Source organism: Mercenaria mercenaria, chromosome 8, assembly GCF_021730395.1.
Source record: "Mercenaria mercenaria strain notata chromosome 8, MADL_Memer_1, whole genome shotgun sequence".
Lineage (NCBI taxonomy): Eukaryota > Metazoa > Mollusca > Bivalvia > Venerida > Veneridae > Mercenaria > Mercenaria mercenaria.
The window spans coordinates 73414305-73428042 of NC_069368.1; the positions used below are offsets into that span (position 1 = coordinate 73414305).

General features: G+C 36.2%; 1 protein-coding gene across 6 annotated transcripts in view; it reads right to left on the bottom strand.

The window, feature by feature from the left end:
• LOC123565259 (myocyte-specific enhancer factor 2A-like) overlaps positions 1–13738 on the bottom strand; it is a 156704-nt gene that overhangs the window by 21930 nt on the left and 121036 nt on the right. For all 6 annotated transcript variants that reach the window (XM_053550190.1, XM_053550191.1, XM_053550193.1 and 3 more), the window contains one exon: positions 10268–10411. In XM_053550190.1, the coding sequence (XP_053406165.1) occupies positions 10268–10411 (144 nt within the window). The remainder of the gene's footprint in view (positions 1–10267; positions 10412–13738) is intronic.

Here is a 13738-nt window from a genome sequence, read left to right on the forward strand (position 1 = left end):
AAACAAATACTTGAATTTTAAAGGAGGCCTATGTATGTAGCTTTTGTGGATTTCCAGAAAGCTTTTGATTCTGTGGATAGATGTATATTATATGATGTTTTAAAATGTAAAGATATCAAGGGAAACCTGTATAAGTCTATACAAGAAATTTACACTTCAGTCAAAGTGTGTGTAAGGTCCATTGATGGTTTCCCTTACAGAAGCAAGCCTCTGTGGCGTACATGCTGCGTATTTGCTGTGTATATGCCGCAAACACAGTAGTACGCCAGAGGAGTACATTTTACATACACCGCATGCCGCGTACATGCCGCGTACTATTTCGACGAGTACACAGCATGTACGCAGGAGGTCACTAGAACACTTCAAGTACGCAGCACAGACTCTGAAAATTTAAGGAGTACACTGCATGTACGCAGGAGAGACTTGTACATGAAAATAGTACACTGCATGTACACCGCAGATACTTTGAAATTTGTGCAGTAAACTTCATATACGTGGGAAAGACTTGTACAATTTCTTTTGGCATTTATACTTAGTTTTTTTTTTATAAGTTAAAGTCTGAAGTAAACTTCATATACGCGGGAGGGACTTGCTCATTTTCTTTTGGTGTTTATACTTTGATTTTTTTTTAGGTAAAAGTTTGAAGTACACTTCATGCAGGACGGATTTGTACATTTTTTTTTTTTTTGAAGCAAGAACTTGATTTCCGAGTAACTTTTATCTTAATAGCATAGAATAGTTCAGATTACCGGTATTCTGAACAATGAAAATTTGCCAAACTATTTGCAATGTTCATTTGTGAAGCTTACATCTTTGTGACTTCTGAGCTGCACCTTGCATGCAGTGTTAAAATATATTCTTTTTCATTTTGAATTAATCCTGGAGCTTTCTAACTTGGATAATTGAAAAGCCTTATTTGAACTTCGCTGCATTACATTTAGTAATACATGAAATAATTACCAAGATAATGCCTCAACAGCGCCCGAATGAGAAGAATTAATAGCTCTCACTGTTATTTGAATACTCTTAAGCAAAACACCATTCTATCATGTTTTATAAAGGCTTTAATGCTCATTATGTTAACTCATTAAGGCCTCACCAAATTAAAAAGTTGTTCATCGGATTTGCCGCTCGTATATTTTCAGAACGTTTTTGGCTAATTGCGCTCGCCCTATTGGAAAAAATCAATCCAAAATTTTTTGGTGCGCTACTTTTTACGGACGTAAATGTGTATAAATGCTTATATAATTCCAGTCCTAGATTGTTCTCAGATGGATTTTAATCAAAATAAATTCATACTACGCACACATCGTCTATAATAAATCATAACACTTATATTTAGTTGCATTAAAGTTGTTTCCCCTTGAAGCAGTTACGCCATTTTCTTCAAATGTTTACCAAATTACATGCTACAAAAATTGATTTATTTCATTGAAAAGTGGATGAAGAAAAGCATACTAATTTATTTGATAACATCAATCTATATTATTTTGGTAAGGGTAAATACTTATTGATGCATGTCACTTATCTTTTTTCTGTTTTTTTTCTGTCCAAATGATCAGCATTTGCATACGAAAGTTGGTGGGGTAAGGAGTTTACATTATCACAGCAGTTTCGCCACAAGAGTACACAGCATGTATGCAGCAGGAGTACACAGCATGTACGCCGCAGGACTCGGGCCAGGAGTACACAGCATGTACGCCGCAGGAGTACACAGCATGTACGCCGCAGGGGTAGTACACCGCAGGCTCATTTGCATGTGAAAAGTGTATATGCCGCGTACATGCTGCGTACTATTTCCCGCATACTAAATTCCTCCAGCGTACATCCTGTGTACTATGTAGTCCACAGCATGTACACAGCAAGTAGTACGCGGCAGAGCTCATTTGCATGTCAAAAGTGTACTACAAACGTACTATCGGTGTATGTGCGGTGTATATCCTGCGTACTATTTAAAGCCCTTGATTTCAGTACACATCATGTACGCATCATATACGCTGTATGTACACAGCAAGAGTACGCAGCAGGCCTTTTTCTTCTGTAAGGGTTGTCAAATATATTTGACTGTCCGACTGGATTACGCCAAGGTTGTAGCCTTAGCCCTGTTTTATTTGCAATGTTTATTGATGAATTGCATACTATGCTCCGTGAAAATGATGTAAGAGGAATCCAATTATTTCCTGATATTGTTGAAGTGTTCTTGTTAATGTTTGCTTATGACATCGCTTTAATGGCCGATACAATTGTCAGTCTGCAACATCAGTTAAATTATTTACATCAATTTTGTAATAAAAGTAAACTTGTTGTAAATATCACTAAGACAAAAGTTCTAGTATTCAAGCGTGGCGGTCAGTTAGCTCGGAAAGAAAAATGGATGTATAATGGAAGTCAGCTAGAAATTGTTAATGGTTTTACTTATGTTGGTATTTACTTCACAAATAGATTGTCATTGTTCAGTATGGCCGAGGCAATGTCTGTCAAAGCAAAGAAGGTGCTTTTATACATATTAAATTCATTCCAACATACATCTTGTTTACCATATAATGCATTTTTTAAAGTATTTGATTCAAAGATTTCAGCAATTATGTTGTATGGATCTGAAATTTGGGGTCTTAAAATGCCAAAATGTATTGAAACAGTTCAGTTATTCGCTTGTAAACGTTTTTTAAATGTGCATAACAATGCTTGTAAAGATGTAATTCTTGGTGATTTGGGTAGATACCCTATGAGAGTTTTTTCATCAAAACGGTGTATCAAATATTGGATTAGGCTGTTAAGTCTTCCAAGAGAAAGATTTACGAGGTTGTGTTATGAAATGTTAGTTTGTTATGATAGACTTGGGTATAACAATTGGGTGACTGATGTAAGAAATAATTTGTATTCAAATGGTTTGGGATATGTATGGGAATCACAGCAAGTTGATAATCCAAAGTTATTTTTGGTACAATATGTCCAGTGCTTGAAAGATCAGTATATTCAAACATGGTGCGCTAGGTGCTCTGACAGTAGTAAATTGCATCATTATTCACAGCTTAAGAATCATTACACTGTTGAGAAATATGTAACTTTAATAGATATAAATAAATTTAGGCAATGTATTGCTAGCTTTAGGAGCTCCTCGCACAATTTGTTAGTGGAAAAAGGAAGACATTTCAATATTTCCAGAGAATATCGTGTATGCCCATTCTGTGAAACTGTTTTAGAAGATGAATATCATTTTATTATGGTATGTCCTTTATATTCTGGTGTCCGTTCAAAATATATCCCAGTGTATTATTTTCAATATCCCTCTATCGATAAATATTATAATTTAATGTCAACCGAAAACGAAATATTGATACGTAACTTAGCTATGTACATTTATTATTCCTTTAAGGAAAGAAATGCTTACCTTGAAATATTTGCTTAAATTATAACAAGTAATTCAAATATACCATGAAGTAGAGTTTGAGAAAGTCATAGTACATGTACTGTTTACTATAACCACATGCACATCGAATGAATTATATGTTGTATATGTTTGTGTATGGGCCGATGGCCTTATTATGCAATAAATATTGAATTGAATTACAAGATGTATATAACCAGAGGTTGTTTTATCACAAAAATGTATGTCTCCCTCTTCATACCAAGCAGACACTGTAAAATGGCACAAATTAAGGGCCATAACTCCAGGAAAATTCACTGAACCATAAAATTCCAATGACATACACAACTAGGCTTGGCACTGGTTACTCCAGTGAAGTTTGGTGGAATTCCAAACACAAGGCGAAATAGCACAGACATTTTAGAATAAGTCATAACTCCCCCTGTCAGAGCATGCTGATGATTTGCATGACTACCCTTCCCACTCGGACCACTGAACTCTGGTCTAATGGTATTGTGTTAATCAATAAACTGGAACATACAGACACTATGCACAATTATACTTGGCACTGATCACTTTGATAAGGTTTGGTGGAAATCAGCCAAATAATGTAAGAGAAGTTGCCAAAATATTATAAAATTTGACAAATCAAGGGCCGTAACTCTGCTGACAATCACTGAACTAGATCATGACAATGATATGCCAACTAGGCTGGGCAATTATCACTTTTTTTTATATTTAGTAATTCCTCTTTGTGGTAACCAGAAGCAGTAACTGTTGTGCAGACAAGGTAAAATAAGAGAAATCAAATGTCATAACTCCAATTAAAATCAATTAATCGGAAGCACTGAACATTCCTGTAAGGTTTTGTTGGAATCTGCCTAATAATATAAGAATAGTGACCAAAACACAATAAAATTTGAACAATCAAGGGCTATTACTGCCCTGAAACTCACTGGACTGGAACATATTGACAATATGCACAACTAGGCTTCATAATTATCACTTGTGTGAAGTTTGGTGTGAATCTGCTTGGTGGTGTTAGAGGAGTAGCATGGACAAATACATACAGGCTGACAGACAGCAAAAAAACAATATGTCTCCCCCACTACATGTGGGAGACATAAATACTTTAATAACCAATACTAGGATTTATTGCTCCTTACTACCAATGTCAAACATGTGCTAAGACTTTAAACCAATACTTTTAGGTTGAATTTCAACCAACTTCAGTTACTTTTACATGATGTGTCAAGTGGACATAGATGTCTCCTTAAAATAAGTCATCTGCCCATTTTTTTTTTTTCAAACTAGTATTAAGGGCCCTAACTCTGGAAATCCCTGTCCCTTATTACGACTGAACATCATGGATAATTTTCTGCAAATATTTTATCCTATTCTTCCTAAAATGAGTTCTTGACCTGCATTTGTTTTGAACATCCTACATACTTATTGTTGGACAGATATGGGAAAAATAATATTTTTGTGGGAGTGGAAGGGGCCAAAATGTCTGCTAAGAAGAAACTCTGCCATTTACTATGAAACTTAAGGAAAAGAAGATACTAGACCAATGAAAACTGATTAAGATTATGTTTATTATAAATACCACAAGCAATTTTCTGCTTGTTTTGCAAATGCACACTGTGCCGAGGACTTGAACCTATGCTCTTGAGTGTTGTGCTCTACTAACTGATGAGGAAGCCTAGTACATATGTAACAAGTGAAGTTGTTGGTAACTGTAGTTTATCTGCGCTGATGTATGGGCCTCATTTTGTATGCAGGATAATGTAGACAGAGTACTACCTACTGTTTTATATGCCCTCTTTAATTTTAATCAGTAACACAGATAGCAGACCCCAATTAATCCAAAAATCAGACTCCAATCATTCCTTATGCATTACGAAAAAAAGAGACAGAAATATCATTAAAATTGAGGAAATTTAGTATAACTAAGAACTTATTTAGATAATGCAGAAACGTATTTTTTCACTGACTGACAGAATGCAAAAATGTTCGAAATATTTGTCATATTTGACTGAGTAACTGAACTTTTCACCGGAAAATGGATTTTGATGTTTTTTGGCCAATTTCTTTCTGAAAACACATATTCTCCATTTATACATGACAAATTTGGTAAATAATTAATGATTCTGGCAGGGAATAGTGTCAGAATAACTATTTAGAGTTTTTATCCAACCAAAGTGGTTCCAGCAGTAATGTCTGAATACAGTCAAAACTTTTATATGAAGACTGCACTTAAGGTAGTAAAATATGGTCTGCATTTGCAAAGGTAAAATACACTGCAAATATAAAGTTACAACTAGTGGTCATTAAGTGAGGTGGTCACTGTACACAGGTGGATAGAAGCACAGATTTAAATGTAAACCTATGATTTATCTAATAATAGACCCTAGAAAATTGATCAAAAAGTAATGGTTTAATATTCAACTGGGTTATTAACCCTTAGCCTGCTGGCGGCAAGTGATTCTGCCTTTGTGACCAGTGCAGACGAAGATCAGCCTGCACATCCACGGTCTGCACTGTTCGCTATTCGGTCAATAAATTTTCATTGAACACCCCTTTAAATATCAAATGGTATTGCCCAAATTGAATGATGGACCAGTCCATTTCAGAAATTTAGCAGGGTAAGGGTTAAAGTTTGTGTTGATCTTTGAAGAACAATATAAATGTCTCTGACTCTTGAAAAAACTGTGGAAACTTCAATATTTGAAAATATCGTCTAAACGCATCTGTCGATTTCAGTCAATCTTGCATACAGAGTTGCCTCTCTTATACTTCCCGTCAGAATTGTCCACCTCAAGAATGATTGAAATCTTAAAGATACACTTGTAATTGATGTAACTGATGCTCTAGTTATACTGCTTTAGCATTCTCAATCACTGATATGCTGAGAAAATCGCAAAAATATAAAATTACTGTCATCCAGCCGAGTTACAGCTAGACCATTCTTTTTTTTTTTAACATGGGAAGTTTCATTAACAAGAGCTGTCCATCAGACAGCCAAGCTCGACTATTCAAAATATTGTCCCAAAAGCAGGAAAATATTACCCAAAATGTTAAAATATCAAAAGAGTTTTAAGTTCAAAAGGGGACATAATTTGACCATAATGCATATCAGAGTTATGGGACTAGTTTTATAACCGGAAGGCACATGTAAAGTTTCAATTCAATATCTGCATTAGTTTTGGAGATAGTAACTTGCATGTAAAACTTTAACCAGAATTTTCTAAGTCCAAAAGAGGGCATAATATATCCAAATCACATGTCAGAGTTATGGGACTTGACCCAGTGAGGTTGGTAATTGATCTAGAAAATGAAAAAATAAGTTTCAAATCTATATGCCTTTTAGTAATAGCTGTATGTACTAAGCTGCACGCAAAACTTTAACCAGGATTTTCTAAATTCAAAAGGGGGCATAATTTGGCTAAAATGCAGGTCAGAGTTATGGGACTTGGTGCTATCAACTAGTTTTATAACCCCGAAGACGCATGTGAAGTTTCAATTCAATATCTGCATTAGTTTTGGAGATAGTAACTTGCATGTAAAACTTTAACAAGGATTTTCTAAGTCCAAAAGGGGGCATAATTTGCTCAAAATACATGTCAAAGTTATGGAACTTGACCCAGTGAGGTTGGTTATTGACCTAGAAAAAGAAAAATTAAGTTTGAAAGCTATATACCTTTAAATGATAGCTGTATGTACTTGCATGCAAAAACTTAACCAAGGTGTGACGGCGACGCAGATGCCAGGGTGAGTAGAATAGCTAGACTATTCTTTGAATAGTCGAGCTAAAAATAACTATGTTTGCTACTTCTATTCTGCACCTTATCAGTTACTTTCTATTTTATTTTTACAGGACATCATCCACTATCTGATCAGGCATTTTGCTGCTGTTGTGCGACACAGGCTAATACTACTTCGTAGACATCAACAGATTGAAAGTGTGGTCAGGAATGACAACTCTGTGAAAACAAGAGCTGTCTGATGACAGCGCGCTCGACTATTCGAAGAATTGATTGAAGAATGGGGTCAAAATATTTCCACGGATATTCAGACAAAAGAAATAAATAGATTAGACAAACAATGTTCCTGTATTACTTTGATTTCAATAAGTCTTGCACTAAATGGCAATACATGAGCCAATTTCAAAGTCCAAAAAGGGCCATAATTCAGCCAAAATAGTTATGTACTCTTGCCTACAGATGGAAATCATAATGATAAACAAGTGTTCAAAGTTTAAAAGCCATATGTCAAATAGTTTTGACAAAACATGGACTTGTATGAAAACAGAACCAATTTCAAAGTCCAAAAAGGGCCATAATTCAGCCAAAATAGATTACAGAGTTATGTTCTCTTTCCTACAGATAGAGACTATTATACTAAACAAGTGATAAAAGTTTAAAAGCCATATGTCAAACACTTTACAAAAAATATGAACTGGTACGAAAAACTTAACCAAGATTTCTAAGTCAAAAGGGGCCATAATTCAGCCAAAATCTTTGATGGAGTTATGTACTCTTGCCTATAACTGAACATGGTGATGGTAAACAGGTGTTGAAAGTTTCAAAGCTTTATCTCAAAAGACTATGTCAAAATATGAACTGGTACGAAATATTAACCCAGATTTCTAAGTTGAAAGGGCCATAATTCAGCCAAAATCCTTGATGGAGTTATGTGCTCTTGCGTATAACTGGACATGGTGAGATGGTTAACAAGTGTTGAAAGTTTCAAAGCTTTATCTCAAAAGACTTTGTCTAAATATGAACTGGTAAGAAAAACTTAACCAAGATTTCTAAGTCGAAAGGGGCCATAATTCAGCCAAAATCCCTGATGGAGTTATGTACTCTTGCCTATAACTGGCCATGGTGATGGTAAACAAGTGTTGAAAGTTTCAAAGCTTTATCTCAAAAGACTTTGTCTAAATATGAACTGGTACGAAAAACTTAACCAAGATTTCTAAGTTGAAAGGGGCCATAATTCAGCCAAAATTCCTGATGGAGTTATGTACTCTTGCCTATAACTGGCCATGGTGATGGTAAACAAGTGTTGAAAGTTTCAAAGCTTTATCTTAAAAGACTTTGTCAAAATATGAACTGGTACGAAAAATTTAACCATGATTTCTAAGTCAAAAGGGGCCATAATTCAGCCAAAATCCTTGATGGAGTTATGTGCTCTTGCCTTTAACTGGCCATGATGATGGTAAACAAGTGTTGAAAGTTTCAAAGCTTTATCTCAAAAGACTTTGTCAAAATGTGGACTGGTACGAAAAACTTAACCAAGGTGTGACGCAGACGCCGACGCCGTGGTGAGTAGGATAGCTCTACTTATTCTTCGAATAGTCGAGCTAAAAACTGGATTCAAATTTGTACTCATTCAGCTTCGGTACCCATGCATGAAATAACCAACTGCCCTGTTTTTGACAAAGTAATATCAATAACCTTGACATTTTATCAAATGCATGAAATAATTTTCTACTGCACTGATAACTTGAACAGTGTAAATCAAAATAAAAAATCTGGGCGACCACTCACACATTCATCTTACTCAAGTCATTTGATATATGGGACTTGCCACTCTACATCAGTTGTGTTGTATATCTACTAAAGTGGTCATATATAACACTCAAATCTGCACAAATTTCTTGCTGCTAAAACAAGACAGCCATGATGGCTTTAAATCGCTCACCTGTCTCAAATCTGTACATGTTACTTGAAGTCTAATTTGGTGGTTTTAAAGCTCTTCCTGTGTTTATCTTGTAAAACATGTTCACCCCAGGGACATAATTTGAACAAAAATTTGACCACTTTTTAGCTCTGGTGGCCATTTTGTTCTGTCAAGCGGAACAATTTGAACAAGTTTAAGGGAGCTCAATGCCAGGATGCTTCTGACAAAGTTTGGTGAAATTGTATAAAGCAGTTCACAAGAAGAATTTAGTCAAAGCAAACTGTTGACCAGAGACAGCAATATGGGTAACAGACATCTAGCAATCCTAAAAGCTCAATATGAGCACTACATGCTCAGATGAGCTAAAAAGATTTTTGTTCTGATCACAATAGAAATTTGAGCGTCATGTATTTATCAACAAAAGTGGCATTTATAATAAATAAGGTTGCATTAAGTTGTCAGTTATTTGACTAACCTTAACTTGTTCTCAACTTTCCTATAATACATGTATTTCACAAATCTAAAAGTCACATGACTTCAAACTAAATATGTATGATCAGTTTCATCAGAAATACCCAGTATCTATTTTTGATGTCAGATTTTTTTTAACCTTTACCCTGCTAAATTTATAAAATGGACTAGTCCATCATTCAGTTTAGGCAGTACCACTTATTATGCAAAGAGGTGTTCACTGAAATTTACTGGCTAAATAGCGAACAGTGCCGGCAAGTGATTCTGCCTTTGCGACCAGTGCAGGCTGATCATGGTCTGCAGTAGGCTAAAGTGCCCTTGTTTATTGACATGTCTACAGTATCTGATGGGTTGGTTCAGTTGTTTCTTTTACTGGGTTAATCCAGTCTTCCATTAAATTGTCACAGAGAAATTCCCATTGCTCAAGGATACTATCCAACTTTTTTGGGGGCTTTTCCCACTGAGCAGTAGTCTAGTAAATAAGATACAGTAATGTATGGTACCATTACACATTCTTTTATTTAACCCTTACCCTGCTAAATTTCTATAATGGACTGGTCCATCTTTCAATTTGGACAGTACCATTAACTGTTAAAAGGGGTACTTACCAAAAATATACTGACTGAAGAGCGAACAGTGCAGACCATGATCAGACTGCACGGATGTGCAGGCTGATCTTGGTCTGCACTGGTCCCAAAGGCAGAATCACTTGCCGCCAGCAGGCTAAGGGTTAACACAACTTACCCTCATTTGATTCTGTTGCTGCAGCACTCGCTGGTAATCTTCATTCATTCTGTTATATTTTTCTTCGAAGGTCATCGAGTTCATGTAGGGATCACATTCAGGATCAGGGCTATCACAACCTTTATGCTCCTTCTTATTGAGAGCCTGAAAATATACATAAGCTTTTATATTTATTTTACTCAAAATAAGGACAGGGGCGGACATGGTGTAGGGAGTGGGGGTAGAAAGTTATTTGAAGTCAGTGACATTACCCACTCAGCCACAAAGGCAAGCTGTCCTACAAATATTGAATGGTCATCATGAAGCAGTTCAGTAACTGAATTAAGTTTCATATGTAACTTGAAATATTTAGTCATAATCATGTTAAACAACTTGTCAACTCTCAGACTTATATCTAACAACTGTGCCATTCTAAGATGGAATGAAATTATCAATCATGCCCGGTTGTATCTCTTGCAACTCAGCAATTTTCTGTCAAGTCTTGCAATAGAACAATATTCACTCACATATTTCTTGCAAGTACTTAAAGAAAGTTAAAAAGCTGTCAACATCTCAAAATTGTAAGTCACAGACCTCCTGATCTTGGCTAAAAAAACACTTTCTTTAGAACTGAAGTTTGCTCATATCATATAAACTTTAGAACACAACTTTTTGTTTCTAAACTATCTTAAAAATGACAAATCAAGAAAAAAGATACCTGAGTCGGGAATCGAACTCGGGCTGTGACAGCAATAAAAACTTTCCCAGTCTTTACTTAAAGACAACAGAGGAATATGCAAACTGTAGGTTTAGAATTATACCAGTTACTGTCTATGCATGTAAATATAACAAATTTTCTTGAATGAAGACACCAACCCACAAAACAAAATATTTAGATTAATCCTTGCAAATAAACAAGCAGTGTTTTTTGGTTTGGCAAAAACATAAAACTTTGAGATGTCAGTTTTGCTTTTATTTCCTGCAGAATTCATTCATGTTTCTATATCATTCAGACAGCTGAGGACATTTGGCTTGATATGTTTTATAACTGTCAACAAAAATTTAAGATACAATTCTACTTTTGTTCAAAATCATGGATTTTTGTATGCATCTGCTTAGCTTTATTACTACATTTAACCTTTACCCTGCTAAATTTGTACAAGGCAGTCTGAAAGACAGCTAAATCCCCCGCCACTGCTATGGATAGTGAAAGGGTAAACCTTTGACCTTAAGCTGTGACCTTGACCTTGAACTGACATGGCTGACTCATGAATTCTGCACAATAACTTCATGGGTTGATCATTTAACCCAAGTTTCATGAAAATCCTTCAAGGGGTTTAGGAGATATAGAGCTCAAACCTTTGACCTTGAGTTGTGAACTTGACCTTGAGTTGACATGGCTGACTCATGAGTTCTTGATGAAGTGATCATTTGACCCAAGTTTGATGAAAATTCTTCAAGGGGTTTAGGAGATACAGAGTGGACACAAAATGGAAGGCTCAAACCTTTGACCCTAAGTTGTGACCTTGACCTTGAGCCCGCATGGCTGACTCATAAGTTCTGCACATTGTTTTGATGAGGTGATCGTTTGACCCAAGTTTTATAAAATTCCTTCAAGGGGTTTAGGAGAGATAGAGCGGCCACGAAATGGAAGGCTAAAACCTTTGACCTTAAGTTGTGACCTTCACCTTGAGCCGGCATGGCTGACTCATGAGTTCTGCACATCGCCTTGATGAGGTGATCATTTGACCCGAGTTCATATGAATCCTTCAAGGGAATTAGGACTTACAGAGCAGACACAAAATGGAAGGCTCAAACCTTTGACCCTCAGTTCTGACCTTGACCTTGAACCGGTATGGCTGACTCATAAGTTCTGAAAATCGCCTTGATGAGGTGATCATTTGACCTAAGTTTGATGAAAATCTTTCAAGGGGTGTAGGAGATATAGAGCAGACATAAAATGGAAGGCTCAAACCTTTCACTATAAGTTGTGACCTTGACCTTGAGCCGGCATGGCTGACTCATGGGTTCTGCACATCGTCTTGATGTGGTGATCATTCAACCCAAGCTTTATAAAATTCCTTCAAGGGGTTTAGGAGATATAGAGCAGACACAAAATGGAAGGCTCAAACCTTTGACCTTGAGTTGTGACCTTGACCTTGAGCCGACAAGGCTGACTCATGGGTTCTGCACATCGTCTTGATGAGGTGATCATTTGACCAAAGTTTCATGAAAATCCTTCAAGGGGTTTAGGAGATATGGAGCGGACACAAAAGTGTTACGGACAGACAGAAGGACGGACGGAGACCATTCCTATAACCCCCTGGACTGGTCCATCATTCAATTTGGACAATACCATTTAAGATTTGAAGGGATGTTCAATGAAAATTTACTGACTGAATAGTGAACAGTGCAGACCATGGTTCTGTGCAGACTGATCTTGGTCTGCACTGGTCGCAAAGGCAGAATCACTTGCCATCAGCAGGCTAAAGGTTAATGACTCACTTTTGAGTAGTTGGGCAGTTTCAAAGTAGCAATACTGCACCTGATTCTAAAAGTCCAAAAGTGACCACTGCAGGGTTCAAACTGCAGCCTTTGTCATAATGTACAGACAGTGGCTTGGGCAGCTGAGCAAACATCTCACTGCCTAACTGTACAAGGGATATTTAATACAATTAGATGACAATGTTTTGTACATTAATTTTGTTAAAATCCGGCTACACCTCTCACAAAATGAGTCTGATACTATCTGTGTTAAAGTAAAAATATCATCAAATGAAAGCGTAGGCATACACATTGGGAAAAAACAGCAAGAATACACTTAAGATTTGTATCTCAAATGCAACAACATTTTTCAAGTATTAGTGCTCAAAAAATATAAATTTTACATCCTTTCCCCCCTTTTCACATATCATTGGGTGTTTTCTTTGAACATTTTCTTTTTTTAATTAATATTATCTTAAAGCACATTGATATCATTTGAGGATTATGTTTTCTTGATGCATTCAAACAGGAAGTTGTAAAAGCTACATGAACATCATTTCAAGCATGCAAATTTAAACTGATTCTTTAATTATGTTCATATATAAGCCCAGTATTAACTAGAAAATGCTTTTGTAAAAAAGCGCATGTCTCCCCCAATGCAAAGTCCTATAGGCAAGAAGTTAATAGGGGTCAGGAGCGAAAGTCAAAGAGACACTGATGGTTGGCTGCAATAGGGATCCTTTACTTGGCATGTCCAGTCATCCCGCTAAATTTCAACACTCTTGGCCTAGTGGTTCTCAAGTCACTGTTCAGGCTCCTGTGACCTTGACCTTTGATCAAGTGACCTCAAAATAAGTAGGGGTCATCTACTCTGCATGTCCAATCATCCTATTAAGTTTCAACATTGTAGGTCAAGTGGTTCTCAAGTTATTTCCAAAAAAATGATTTTACATGAACAAGCCACTGTGACCTTGACCTTTAATAGACTGACCCCAAAATCAATAGGGG